General features: G+C 43.0%; 1 protein-coding gene across 7 annotated transcripts in view; it reads left to right on the top strand.

The window, feature by feature from the left end:
- Window positions 1-15,391, top strand: part of SEMA5A (semaphorin 5A) — a 506,976-nt gene that overhangs the window by 460,023 nt on the left and 31,562 nt on the right. For 5 of the 7 annotated variants that reach the window (XM_082382601.1, XM_082382604.1, XM_082382602.1 and 2 more), the window contains 4 exons: window positions 1,300-1,455; window positions 2,871-2,918; window positions 8,052-8,263; window positions 12,818-15,385. In XM_082382601.1, the coding sequence (XP_082238727.1) occupies window positions 1,300-1,455; window positions 2,871-2,918; window positions 8,052-8,263; window positions 12,818-12,973 (572 nt within the window). In that variant the 3' untranslated portion in view covers window positions 12,974-15,385. Of the gene's footprint in view, window positions 1-1,299; window positions 1,456-2,870; window positions 2,919-8,051; window positions 8,264-12,817; window positions 15,386-15,391 lie in introns of those variants that run through there. The other 2 variants (XM_082382606.1, XM_082382605.1) reach the window with 1 other exon arrangement.

Here is a 15,391-nt window from a genome sequence, read left to right as displayed (position 1 = left end):
AGCTGGTAATGGGAGCTGACATTTTGTTGCTGAGAATCAAGGTGGGGAAGCAGGAGAGCCCCTGTGAAGTGGCTTCACAGGAATCCCCCCAGGACCGTGGGCATGGGGGTTCCGGGCTCCGAGGCCAGCTGGCCCGTGTGCCCAGTGGATGCCCTGTAGGAGCCCACCCATCCAAGAATTAGCTTCGTTTTCTGCCATGTAGGGACCACTTGGAATGAAAATGAGACAACCTCTTCTGAGTCTAACTTCGACTTTGAAACACACACACACACACACACACACACACACACACACACACACACACACACACACGTTTTTAACTAGCTCCTGCAGACTTTCCTTGAAGGTTCCATGTATATTGAAAAGTGCCTAGAAACCAGATTCTCAGTCATCCCCAAAACTGGCACTTTGCACATTTCTAAGGAAAAATTATACCCTTTACAATGGATCAAAACACAAGTTTGGTTGCCAAATTTAATTTCAAAAGAGGAAAAAACCAAGCTGCATAGAAAAACATTATTAATATTTCATAAATACTATTGAGAGTTCATTTTTTTTAACCTCCTTACATAAAATGAGTATTAATTCTCTCTTTTCACACATCTGTAGGTCAGGGTGAATGTAACACATCTTAGCGAATCTTCCTTTTTGGGGTAAAGTGACTTTAGCTAGTTCATCTTTTGGCCTTGATGACTTGTGTGTGGATCCTGTGTGCTTCAGTGACAGTAAACAAGGGATAGAGTGAATTCTACCACGAGTACAGCCTGCCTTTGGCGTACTGACCCTGCAAAGTTGTTTTCACAACTGGAAAGAAAGTATTTGTAGTAGCTTGAACCCCTTTCGCAACCAGGACTTTCTCATTAACACACTGTCATTTCTCTTGCTTGAGCACTGAGGCCTGTAGAAATTTTCTGGAGAAGGATTTGAGCATGACCCCGTAGGAATGGGGTCTGCATTGATGATCTCTCTGCCACCAAGGAAGGGTCACGCACAGCCAGGCTTCATGCATTAGCTTATGGAGTGTCTAATACAGTTAATTTAGAGCATTAAAATAATGTGAGTTTTAGAAAATGTATTTTAAGCACATTATTTCTAATCAAAGGTATATGAGTTCTTTTATTCTTGCTCCTTTGTATTTTATTTACTGGACTGGTCATAAGATACGAGTCCATCTTATTTATACACAGACCCACTATAAACATCATATGAAACCTTAATGTACATAAGCTGACCCAACTTCCAGGTTGATGGATCTTAGTGGGTCTTGTTGCCGCATCTCCTGTCTTCTGGCCGCTGCAGAGAGCTGGTCGGAGTGGTCAGACTGGTCCGAGTGTGATGTGTCTGGAGTCCAGGTCCGCATCCGCCAATGCATTCTTCTGTTCCCCGTGGGCAGCCAGTGTTCCGGAAACACCACGGAGAGCCGGCCCTGTGTTTTTGATTCCAATTTCCTCCCAGGTAAGAGGGGAGATGCTTATTAGTGCAAACAAAATCATTTCCAGTACTTTGAGAGGCAGTGATTCGTAGGTGGGAGTTTTATCTGTTCTATGAGGTCCTGTTTGCTGAAACAGAGATGATTCAATCAACTCTTATGGTTTCAAGGCGATTATAGATTTGTAGATAACTGCGTCTGTAGACTTGAATTTAGGTCATGAGTTTTAAGGTTTTTTTAAGCACAATGTCTTCTACAATTTATTGCCTATAACACAGTCAGAATAGTTTGTTCAAAAAATGAAAATAGGTTGTTTGGTTACTTTAATATTAAGTTAAGTGCTTTGGCAAAGTTGTGCATATGTGTTTGCACAGGGAAAAGAGGGCCATTCTCTTCATACAGCCTTAGTTTATTTGGGAAAATGGAAGGCTGTCCTTGCTCTCGTCTTGGAGAAGAGGTTGGCTTGGCCCTTTGACTACAGGCTTTTCCATGTGAAATCGATGTTTACTTATTAGTGATAGCTAGTCACCCATCACAGGCTCACTGTAGGCACGGGCTAGATACTTACAAATCATTTCACATATGCCCACCGTGTGCCTTAGCGCTCTGATGTGGACCAAAAGCAGAGACTAACCTCTTACAAGGTAATAGCAGGGAATGCCTTGTTTTCCTTCACTAAAGGAAAGATATTATTTTAGAAAAAACTATCAGCTTCAGCCTCAAAAGGCACCTCAATCTTCTGTGGTCTAGAACTGCAAGAGTGTTTATTGTTGTTTCCTTTTCAACCATAGACATATTTTTAATTCTTGTTATCGAATGAGAAATCAGTACAGGAGAGAATAGTGTTTCTGGACTCTTGAAATGGTGTTTATCCTTGGGGTTAAACATTTAGGTGGATCTCTCCTTTTATTGGCATCCTACTTGTCAGTTTCACATGGGGCATGGCAGAGGTCATGAATGGGCTCCGAGTAGGAAGATTATTTGTTTTGGCAATTTCCTCTGAGCTCTGGTGGAGTGGTCCCCCTCCCCAGGGAACGTGACAACACTGACTTTGATGAGACAAAAAATCTGAGGCAGGAATACTACAGACAAACACTGTGGGGTTCCACAGCTGGCAGAATACATTGTAACAGAAAATCAGCACATATGCCAGCCTTATTTTGAAACTAGTGCCCTGGTTTCAACCCAAGGGACCATAGCATTTTCTTTTTGTAATAATGAATCTCACCCCTCTCCAATCAAGGTGACCTTGACCAAATACATCTCCGGTTGGTTAAAAAAAAAAAAAAGAAAGAAATATGTTTTTAAAAACAATTAATCAGGCTTTTGGAAACTGACTCGCATAAAACTCAAAATCATTAGACATTTCATAAATGAATCATTAATGTGATCTTCCTTCCCTACACCCTTTGTACATTGTGATTAAACTTTGTTTCTCCAGAAGTATCTGTGGCAAGATCCAGCAGCGTAGAAGAGAAAAGGTGTGGAGGTAAGTTCTTTTTTTTAATTAATTTCAGGTATTTTCCAGTCATTTCTCTTCCCATATGTTTCATATGCTGTTTCTGCTACTGGCCAAGAAAAAAAATAAAAACTGGAGAAACTCCTGAATCCAAACACCTTATATATTTTGGCAGTAGAAATGCTAAGGAGTCCATATTTGACATCTGGATCAGTGGTTCTCAGGGGGTCCTTAGACCAGCATCATCAGTATCACCTGGGAACTTGATAGAAATGCAGATTCTCAGGCTGCACCACCATCTACAGAGTCAGAACCTCCCTGAGAGGGGACCAGCACTCTGTGGCTTAATAAGCCCTTCAGGTGAGTCTAGTGGACATAAGCTTTATGGCCCAGTGATCTCGGTATTAGCTACAGTTAGATTTCCTATGAGTAAAACAGAATTCAACGATTTTCTTTATATTTAGAGTGCAGATCCATGGAAGCCAGCCTCAAATCTCCAAACTGCTGAAATGATAAAATGTCAGAATTTTATTATGGGCAAAAGGCTATACCTATATCTCCAGAGATATTTTTCTAACTTCCTGCAACCCTGAATGACAGAAATCACATTCTCTGGGTCAAATCCATAATGCTTGTGGACTTTCCCGTCTAGTTCTAGACTGTTTGGATGGGAGGGGCCGGCTGTCCATTGATCAGAGCCTAGCCCTGGTCCACCTTTGGTGTCAGAGCCAATAACCACACACAAGACCAGCATCTTCATGTGTGTAGCTGATGACTCTTCCTAACCATTTCTAACATAATCCATTCCAGCGGGAAGCCCCAGGCAGCTCAGCCCAATGGGCTTTGGTCTCTCACACTCAGAAGGAATCTGGATTTTCACTGGTGTGTTTTAGGAATGTACTTAGTTATTGACTGCACTGGTTAAGAGTCTGCTATCTGTTACGCTCTATCTGTTTAGTCAGCCATCTGTTACTCCATTTGTTCAATCATCTTTCCTGAGCACCCACTCTGTGTCAGTTTTGTGAGGGGTGTTGAGCTTACAGTGGGGACTCAAACAGCCCGCAGCCCCTCTGGAACCAAAAGTCATATCCCAAGAGAGCCCTGTGCCTGAGAAGGGCAGTGTCTGGTGTCTGACTGCGTCAGTTCAGTGAGCCACTACTTGGGGATCCGGCTGCAGGGTGAATGTTGGCTGGTTCACATAAACAGAATTATAGCTGTAGTATTTTTAGGTCAGCAGTCACTGTGTGCCAGACACCGTAGAGGTATCCTGTTTCATCCTCACAAAGAGCGTTCGCGTGGGTGCCTCAGCCCACTGTTCTTTACGTAAAACGCTTTGGAGGTAGAGCAGGGTTCGGAAGTCAGCATTCTTCAGATTATAGATGGGTAATACGGGTCATATAAGGTATGACACCCCGAGGTCTGGGGGTCGCACTCCATAACCAACCTCTTTAATGACGTTGCCGTGAAATGTGGGTGAAGTGAAGCTGCTAATCAATGCTTCTCCTGGTTCTGCAGCAAACGATCAGGTCAGGTCAGGCTTCACTGCCAGGTGAGTGATGAAAAGTCAGTTTTCAGAGAAATTTTCGTTTGGGGAATTGTAGAGAAGGAATAGCAGTCACGTCTTTTTATCTGTATTTTATAAATAGGGATCATGAGGGTCAGAGAGATGCGGTCCACACAAACAGTCGAAGTGAAGCCGGCTTCGGATCCAGGCAGTGGGATCCCAGCGTAAGCTTTAAGCCCGGAGCACCACGGGAAAAGGGTCCTGGTGCCGAGGGTCCCAGAGGAGGGTATCTGGGGTATGCAGCCACAGCAGCCCTGGCCAGGCGACACTCTTGGACAACACCCGGGGTCGCCACGGGAGCAGAGCTTGTAGAGAGTGTTCCTGCCCTGAGGGAGGTCAAGGCAGAACCTGGGGGCAGCCAGCTTGACTGGCCCTCCAGGCCTAACACAAGTTCAAAAACCACTTTCCTCGGCCAGCCTTCTCAGGGTTAAGATACGGGAGTCCTGCCAAGGCCTTGAGCACCCAGGAGAACATGATGCCAAAGGCTCGTTGCATCCTAAAATGCAGCTTCTGCGTGTTTGAACCAGCTGTACCGAAGGCTGCACCAAATCAAGCCTTGAGGTGCTATTGATTCAATCATAGAAACTTTAATTACTCTATAATACTCAGAACCAATCGTTTAGATCTTAGGCTGCTGACATTGACACAGCAGCATAGGTGGGTAAGAGGTAAGATGGGGCTAATTGTGGGGCTGAGAGGTAAAAACAATCACCTAGCAAGGAAGTTTGGGGATGCTTTTTTCAGTTTGTTGAAAAGAATCAAACTTTGCACAGAAAATCAGCCAGTTGAATCGACTGGGTAGTTGGTCTCTATTCTAGCTTTACTGACCAAAATCAACAGCAAAAAGCGTTGTATTCAAAGCAAAGAGCCACGCTAAGCAGATTCAAGAGATTTCATAGGCTCGATTTTTCCCTTATGCAGAAAAAATGTAGGCCTATTGAAATGTTCCAACTTAGCTATTTTTAGTTGCATGAGACACAAAGACTCATCATAAAGATGTCAGCTGGCCCCAGCCTTCCCCAGGCACCTGCAGGAATGATTCATTTGACTAATGACAAAGTACCTGCATAGGGAGAGAGTCATACATCTTCTATATATTATTTTATCAGTGCAGCAGAAGTACTTTTATCCATATGCTGCATTGACCCTGGGGGGTCCAAATGGCTAAAGTATCGAGAGATGACAACAGGTATGAAATCACTCTTGCTTATCTTGAGGGCAGCTTCAGGGTTAGAGTAGAAGCTTCTAGCGGTTGCTGGTAGAATGGCCCCTGGATACTTTATCCAGCTGTCCCAAGTTCAGCCCTAGAGTCTTCACACAAAATCAGGAACAGCCAAAGATTTAGCGATTCCTTTCACTTGGTTAAACCAGTGACAGGATAATCAAGAAGTGAAAAACTGAGGTGGATGTCAGGGAGTGGGTGATATCTGTGGAATGTTCTAGTAACATCCTCCAGGATTATCCAGCTCCAGGTGCGGAAGACACCTGAGGCGCGTGTCAGGAGTCACCTGTTTGGAGTCTCAGCGTGGGTGGAGTAGGTTGGTGACGGTTCGCAGAGCACAGAGGACGAGGCTGCCTCCCCACGCGGTGTTCATCCGCCCCCTGGAGCGAATGTATCTCCCAGCGCCCAGGGCCCCGAAACACAGTGTCCAGGAACAGCAAAGGGGCACAGCTTAAATAAAGGGAGAAGCTTAGAGGGTTTAGGGACCGATGAAGGGTGCTCCACCTGTGCTGTGGATCCCAGGTGAGGCGAGGACAACTCAGAGTCCTCGGGAGGAGCCCAGGTGTTTAAGGAGAAAACATCCCAGAACCTGGGTGTGGTAGACAAGCTCACGGGTCTTCTCTCCCCGAGAGCCCCGGGGACCTCCCCACGTGGCCCAGCGGTCTCACCCGGCATCCACAGGGGTGCCCAGCAGGCATCTTCAGTGGCCCCGTTTGGGTGCAGGGAGAGCAAGGGTGTCACTCAGCCCTCTGGTGGTGCATGGAGGGGACACCTTGGGAGAAAAGCCAGATCCCCAGGATGTGCAGTGGAGACATAGGGCCAAGAACCCTTAGGCAACTGGTTAGCTATACGGTGCCAACACAGCATAGAAAAATTGAGGTCCTGTTTTGCTTTACCTGATTTTCAATCATCTCAGCTTCATGGTCATGGCTCAGATGTTGTCTTTATTCCCTGAAAGGCTTAAAATTTTGATTGTAAGGTGTTTTACCAACACACAATGCATATCTTTTTTTCTTTTGTTGCTCTTTGTCAGAGATTAAGCAGTTCTTGGTTAAGCTACCTTGATGTCACTCAAACCAATCCTGTCTTAGAGACATGAGTCCATATCAGCTCGTTTTTTCAACATTGTGTATTTATAACTCAAAGAAAATAACTTAAAGATGCTATTAGATAGAAAAAACACTGTAAAAAAAGAAGGTCATTTCATGACCATTAATAGATCATATTCCTTTGACACAAATCCTTTGTTTCTTTGGAGTAAGCCATTTTCTTTTTTCTTTTTTTTTTTTTTTAATAAATTTATTTATTTATTTATTTTTGGCTGTGTTGGGTCTTCGTTTCTGTGCAAGGGCTTTCTCTAGTTGCGGCAAGCGGGGGCCACTCTTCATCGCGGTGCGCGTGCCTCTCACTATCGCGGCCTCTCTTGTTGCGGAGCACAGGCTCCAGACGCGCAGGCTCAGTAGTTGTGGCTCACGGGCCCAGCTGCTCCGCGGCATGTGGGATCTTCCCAGACCAGGGCTCGAACCCGTGTCCCCTGCATTGGCAGGCAGATTCTCAACCACTGCGCCACCAGGGAAGCCCTGGAGTAAGCCATTTTCTTTATCAAGTCTCCAAAATACAATGTGAGTGAAAAAATGGTACCCAGGATAATATTTACAACACGCACACACAGCATGCAAGTGCGCCGAGTGTCTCTGGAGGAGCACAGGAGAAGGTGGTGACAGTGGTTCCCTCTCAGAAAGAAAACAAGATTTATTCTTGTATATCCTTTTGCACTTTTTTTCATGCAATCATATGTTATACAATATGTATATCTTCATGTTCCAAAACATGTAATGGAAAACATAAGAACGATAGAATCGGAACACATTTTTAAACAAAATGAAATGATAAAGGAGGGGGAAATAGTCGGGCTTGCAGGTGAGCAGTGAATTGGAAGCACTAGATACATCCTTGCTTTTATTCCCGGGACAGCGAGGCTGCAAGCAGGGACTCAGCCTGTTCAGGAAAATGGAAAACATGTTCCCTGGAAACCCCCCAGACCACAGATCATGCTGCACTTGAAACAGAAGAACGGTCTCTTACAAGCCTTTAAAGAAAAAAGTGTCTCTGCTAGCGTATTGGGTGACCTTTAAAAGATCACCATATTATATGGTGGCTATAATCCATAAGAGCGTTGACTTAAACTACACTGAGCTCGCTGCAGAGAAGTGTCTTGGCGGCCACGACATTTCAAAGGAAGGCCCTATGATTTCCTGACTCTTAGGAGGAGTGTGGAGCTTTCCACTGGGTCCTTCTCTTTTCCTCTGAGCCCACTGAGCTGGGGAGGAGCACATCCTTTTCCAGCGTGGCCTCATTTTTGATGTTGTCTTCCCAGAGTTCAACTTGTTCCACATGATCGCCGTGGGGCTCAGCAGCTCCATCCTGGGCTGCCTTCTTACGCTGCTTGTCTACACCTACTGCCAGCGGTACCAGCAGCAGTCCCACGATGCCACCGTCATCCACCCCGTTGCGCCTGCCCCTCTCAACACCAGCATAACTAACCACATCAACAAACTGGACAAGTATGACTCGGTGGAGGCCATCAAGGTAAGAGAACAGCAGCCTCCGCTGCAGCCAGGTGTGCAAAGACGGCAGGTGGACCCTGACGGCAAAGCTCCGTGGTGGTGGCATAGGTGACAGGGTGGGGGACAAGGTAAGTGGCTCCTCTTATTTTTTTTAATTTTTATTTTACATTGAAGCATAGTTGATGAACAACATTGTGTTAGTTTCAGGTGTACAGCAAAGTAATTCAGTTATACATATACATGTATCTATTCTTCAAATTCTTTGGATGACCTGCCTTAGTTATTTATTTATTTATTTTTTAACATCTTTACATTTAACATTGCTTTACAATGGTGTGTTAGTTTCTGCTGTATAACAAAGTGAATCAGCTGTACATATACATATATCCCCATATCTCCTCCCTCTTGCGTCTCCCTCCCACCCTCCCTATCCCACCCCTCCAGGTGGTCACAAGCACCGAGCTGATCTCCCTGTGCTATGCAGCTGCTTCCCACTAGCTATCTATTTTACATTTGGTAGTGTATATATGTCCATGCCACTCTCTCACTTCATCCCAGTTTACCCTTCCCCCTCCCCATGTCCTCAAGTCCATTCTCTATGTCTGCATCTTTATTCGTGTCCTACCGCTAGGTTCTTCGAACCTTTTTTTTTTTAGATTCCATATATATGTGTTAGCTTATGGTATTTGTTATTCTCTTTCTGACTTACTTCACTCTGTATGACAGTCTCTAGGTCCATCCACCTCACAACGAATAACTCAGTTTTGTTTCTTTTTATAGCTGAGTAATATTTCATTGTATATATGTGCCACATCTTCTTTATCCATTCATCTGTCGATGGACACTTAGGTTGCTTCCATGTCCTGGCTATTGTAAATAGAGCTGCAGTGAACATTGTGGTACATGACTCTTTTTGAATTATGGTTTTCTCAGGGTATATGCCCAGTAGTGGGATTGCTGGGTCATATGGTAGTTCTATTTTTACTCTTTTAAAGACCCTCCATACTGTTCTCCATAGTGGCTGTATCAATTTACATTCCCACCAACAGTGCAAGAGGGTTCCCTTTTCTTCATACCCTCTCCAGCATTTATTGTTTGTAGATTTTTTGATGATGGCCATTCTGACTGGTGTGAGGTGATACCTCAATGTAGCTTTGATTTGCATTTCTCTAGTGATTCGTGTTGTTGAGCATCCTTTCATGTGTTTGTTGGCAATCTGTATATCTTCTTTGGAGAAATGTCTATTTAGGTCTTCTGTCCATTTTTGGATTGGGTTGTTTGGTTTTTTGATATGGAGCTGCATGAGCTGCTTGCATATTTTGGAGATTAATCCTTTGTCAGTTGCTTCATTTGCAAATATTTTCTCCCATTCTGAGGGTTGTCTTTTCATCTTGTTTATGTTTTCCTTTGCTGTGCAAAAGCTTTTACGTTTCATTAGGTCCCATTTGTTTATTTTTATTTCCATTTCTCTAGGAGGTGGGTCAAAAAGGATCCTGCTGTGATTTATGTTATAGAATGTCCTGCCTGTGTTTTCCCCCTAAGAGTTTTATAGTGTCTGGCCTTACATTTAGGTCTTTAATCCATTTTGAGTTTATTTTTGTGTATGGTGTTAGGGAGTGTTCTAATTTCATTCTTTTACATGTAGCTGTCCAGTGTTCCCAGCACCACTTATTGAAGAGGCTGCCTTTTCTCCATTGTATATTCTTGCCTCCTTCATCAAAGATAAGGTGACCATATGTGCGTGGGTTTATCTCTGGGCTTTCTATCCTGTTCCATTGATCTATATTTCTGATTTTGTGCCATTACCATACTGTCTTGATTACTGTAGCCTTGTAGTATAGTCTGAAGCCAGGGAGTCTGTTTCCTCCAGGTCCGTTTTTCTTTCTCAAGATTGCTTTGGCTATTCGGGGTCTTTTGTGTTTCCCTACATATTGTGAAATTTTTTGTTCTATTTCTGTGAAAAATGACTTTGGTAGTTTGATAGGGATTATATTGAATCTGTAGATTGCTTTGGGTAGTATAGTCATTTTCACAATGTTGATTCTTCCAATCCAAAAACATGGTATAACTTTCCATCTGTTTGTATCATCTTTAATTTCTTTCATCAGTGTCTTATAGGCCTTGCTTTTGTATCCATTCAGCCAGTCTATGTCTTTTGGTTGGAGCATTTAATCCATTTACATTTAAGGTAGTTATCGATATGTATGTTCCTATTACCATTTTCTTAATTGTTTTGGGTTTGTTATTGTCGGTCTTTTCCTTCTCTTGTGTTTCCTGCCTAGAGAAGTTCCTTTAGCATTGTTGTAAAGCTGGCTTGGTGGTGCTGAATTCTCTTAGCTTTTGCTTGTCTGTAAAGATTTTAATTTCTCTGTCAAATCTGAATGAGATCCTTGCTGGGTAGAGTAATCTTGGTTGTAGGTTTTTCCCTTTCATCACTTTAAATATGTCCTGCCATTCCCTTCTGTCTTGCAGAGTTTCTGCTGAAAGATCAGCTGTTAACCTCATGCGAATTCCCTTGTATGTTACGTGTTACTTTTCCCTTGCTGCTTTTTAATATTTTTTCTTTGTATTTAATTTTGATACTTTGATTAGTATGTGTCTTGTCGTGTTTCTCCTTGGATTTAGCCTGTATGGGGCTCTCTGCGCTTCCTGGACTTGATTGACTATTTCCTTTCTCATATTAGGGAAGTTTTCAACTATAATCTCTTCAAAAATTTTCTCAGTCCCTTTCTTTTTCTCTTCTTCTTCTGAGACCCCTATAATTCGAATGTTGGTGAATTTAATGTTGTCCCAGAGGTCTCTGAGACTGTCCTCAATTCTCTTCATTCTTTTTTCTTTATTCTGCTCTGCAGTAGTTATTTCCACTATTTTATCTTCCAGGTCACTTATCCGTTCTTTTGCCTCAGTTATTCTGCTATTGATCCCTTCTAGAGTATTTTTAATTTCATTTATTGTGTTGTTCATCACTGTTTGTTTGCTCTTTATTTCTTCTAGGTCCTTGTTAAACGTTTCTTATATTTTCTCCATTCTATTTCCACGATTTTGGATCATCTTTACTATCATTATTCTGAATTCTTTTTCAGGTAGACTGCCTATTTCCTCTTCATTTGTTTGGTCTGGTGGGTTTTTACCTTGCTCCTTCATCTGCTGCATATTTCTCTGTATTCTCATTTTGTTTAACTTACTGTGTTTGGGGTCTCCTTTTCATAGGCTGCAGGTTCATAGTTCCCGTTGTTTTTGGTGTCTGCCCCCAGTGGGTGAGGTCGGTTCAGTGGCTTGTGTAGGCTTCCTGATCAAGGGGACTGGTGCCTGTGTTCTGGTGGGTGGGGCTGGATCTTGTCTTTCTGGTGGGCAGGACTGCATCCGGTGGTGTGTTTTGGGGTGTCTGTGAACTTATTATGGCTTTAGGTAGCTCCTCTGCTAATGGGTGGTGTTGTGTTCCTGTCTTGGTAGTTGTTTGGCATAGGGTGTCCAGCACTATAGCTTGCTGGTCGTTGAGTGGAGCTGAGTCTTAGCGTTGAGATGAAGATCTCTGGGAGAGCTTTCACTGATTGATATTACATGGGGCCGGGAGGTCTCTGGTGGACCAATGTCATGAACTTGGCTCTCCCACCTCTGAGGCTCAGGCCTGACACCTGGCCGGAGCACCAAGACCCTGTCAGCCACATGGCAGACATCTCAACAGCCACAAAGGGAGCAAGCAAGCATTTTCTGACGTGCCTTTTAAGCTTTGCTGTTCCTGTGAAAAGGTGGCTTCTCATATTGGGAGTTAGGTTAAAAATGGGACATGGAAATGGCAACAAATAAAATGCTGGAAACTATCGAGTGATTGGTCACCATCCAGATCTGCCTCCGCTGTGCCTCAGCATCCAAAGAGCGGTCCCACCAAAGAGAAGCGCTCCGTGCTGAGGACCTGCACATGCTGAGCAGTGAAATGAGGACTGGGATTGGTCAATCAGATATACAGATCCATTACAGGAACCCCCAGGACGGCATCCTGGGAACAATTGTTACATTATTATAAAGACTATCTTCTAATAACTTTGAAGCCTAATGAAGTTTCTTCAATTCTGTGTAATGTTGATGCTGGTGCAATTGGTGGGGGGAGGTGATGCATTGTGTTAAATTTCCTGAGTGGGTGATTAATAACCCAGTGTTTCACCCAGAAATTTAGAGTGAATGACCAGTGTCCTTCTTGTTCTAAGGAAGAAAAGGTGGAAAAGGGGTGAGCCTGACAGATCTAGGTTCATGAGTCATTTACCAGCCAGGTAGACTTCTCCCAGGTATTCACAGTAACTGAGCCTCCATTTTTTTCCTTGGTGAATTGGAGATAATGAGAATAAAGTGAGGTAAATTATACACAATGCCTTGAACACTGCCTGGCAAAATAAAAGCGGTTTTTATTTGAGGCATTTTGCATCCTGGTTCAGAGTACAAGTTACTTACTTCTTTGAACCTTTAAAATGGGTTAACACTATGTACTCCTGTATCATTGTTGTGAGGTTTAAATGGACTAAGGTACATGAAGCCCAGCATCCAGCAAATAGCGGCTGTTGTTCTTACTGTGTCTACACAGGAGGTCAGGAATGTGGCTGGAAAGACATCACAGGCTCTTGTTACTGCACCCAACCTTCCCTACCACCCACATGAATGCAGGGAGTTCTCACGAGCTAAGTTACCTTCATTTTTTTCTTGTTTTTTTTTTCTCTTTTGTTCTTCCATTGCAGTGTAGTTGATTTACAATACTGTTAGTTTCTGGTGTACAGCAAAGTGATTCAGTTATACATACATATATTTTTCTGACTCTTTTTCATTATAGGTTATTACAAGATACTGAATCTAGTTCCCTGTGCTATACAGTAAATCCTTGCTTTTCATTTTATATATAACAGTGTATATCTATTAATCCCATACTCCTCATTTATCCCTCCCCCACCTTTCCCCTTTGTAACTGTAAGTTTGTTTTCTATGTCTGTGAGTCTATTTCTGTTTTGTAAATAAGTTCATTTGTATTATTTTTTAGATTCCACATATAAGTGATATATGATATTTGTCTTTGTCTGACTTACTTCACTCAGTATGATAATCTCTAGGTCCATCCACATTGCTGCAAATGGCAATATTTCATTAAGTTACCTAAATTTTGATATTTCTGTTAAGTTGGTGGTTCCCCTTAATATTCTTAGGGAGCATTTTGATGCCCTCTCTCTGCTATGATGGTTTCCTTTGAAATTCAGTTTCCTTCCCATGTGGGAGTACGGAATATCTTCAGCCCTTACAACTGCCACTGGTTGGAAGGTCTTGTGTGCTGGGAGCTGCAGTGTTCACACTTGCCCTCCCCACCCCCGCCATGAGGCACCCACATGCACAGAGATGGAGCCAATTCACTTTTACTCATGGGCCCTACTTACAGCAGGATCCAGAGTCCATTGGCACCTTATACTGATCAGATGACAGAGCCAGGAAGTGAAGCACTAGGAATTAATAACACCCCACACACCCTCTCAGAACCAAGCTCCCAGAGCGTGAGGAGGAACATGAGCTCCCCTGAGCAAGACTCTTCAAGAAGAAACCTCCAGGACCCAAGAATGCGGCCCCTCTCAATGTGATCCCAACCCGTCAGCTTATCTGTGGTGACTACTACTTCAAGCATCGGAAGATAATTTAGCTGGTCTTCTGTTCTCACTGAAGATCCAGTAGGCACTTCATCAGAAATCTTGCTGCTCTGAAGGCAAAGTACTGCTGCCTAGTCTCTAATGAATCTTTCTAGAACTTTCTTCTGACTCCTTGCCCAGACAAGTCCTGGGCATTTGGGCATGCCTACGACCTCACATCTTTATTTTGGTCCTCTTAAAAGTTACCCTCTTTCTGGGACAGTTCAGCTCTTTAAAAGTACGGGTAACTTTCATGACTGTTAATGAGGAAGAGCATCTGTGTCAGAAATGGCCACGGTAGTCACCTTCCAACAGTGTAGAAAATGAAGAGAAATTAAGAATCTCATGCATTTATTTAAATATGTTCCTTCAAAATCTCTTACCAATGTACCATGACAATCCAAAAGCTGCTTAAACACCTATTCAGTTATAAGTGGTAATATTCAAAGTGTTTATGAATTTGAAATCACTAGAGTTTTAGGTTTCCAAGAGATTTTGATTTAGGTTTTCTAACACTTGGAAACTTCCTGACTAAAGTTCAAAAGTAGACTTTCTGAGTAAAGCTCAAAGTAAAGTCTGGTCTGAAAACCTACCAGCCTCATTCTAGTTACCAGGCAAGTCCTCAGCAAATGATGTGAGGAAGCAACTGAGAAGTGAGAAGACACATTTTAAAATAATGGAGCCTTAGGAGAGAGTTCGAACTCCACATACAGTGGGCTCTTGAACAATACTGAACTGTGCGGGTCTACTTATATGCAGATTTTTTCAATACAGTAAGTCTCCTACATACAAACGAGTTCTGTTCTGAGAGTGCTTCATAAGTCCAACAAAGTTAGCCTAGGTACCCAACTAACACAATCGGCTATATAGTACTGTACTATAATAGGTTTATAATACTTTTCACACAAATAATACATAAAAAACAAACACAAAAAGTAAAGAAAACACTTGAATCTTACAGTATAGTACCTTGAAAAGTACAGTAGTACAGTACAACAGCTGGCATCCAGGGGCTGGCATCGAGTGAACAGGCAAGAAATAAAGATGTTGTACCACTGTACTCTATACAGTACTGTACAGTAAAGTACACAAAAGCACAACCACTTGTAGAGGATGCACACATGTGACAAAGTACGCCAGACACGTGAACTAACTTACGTGATTGGACATGGGAACGCATGTTTGCATCTTTGAAAGTTCGCAACTTGGAGGTTCGTATGTAGGGACTTACTGTATAAAATACCACGGTACTACACGATCGGAGGTTGGTTGAATCCAGGATGCAGCACTGCGGGTACAGGGGAACCTCAGATATGGAGGAACCATGGATCTGGAGGGAAGACTATAAGTTATACTCTGGTTTTCGACTTCGAGGAGGGTCGGCGCCCCTAACACTCGCGTTGTTCAAGGGTCAACTGTAATTGTCTCCTAACTATAGTCTCTTTCTGAAATACTACTTACTGAATATTCCTAAATCTTCTATTTCATTTTTTACA

Source organism: Balaenoptera borealis (genome assembly GCF_965194805.1).
Source record: "Balaenoptera borealis genome assembly, chromosome: 2".
Classification (NCBI taxonomy): Eukaryota; Metazoa; Chordata; class Mammalia; order Artiodactyla; family Balaenopteridae; genus Balaenoptera; species Balaenoptera borealis.
This window is presented reverse-complemented; position numbering and strand designations above follow the sequence as displayed.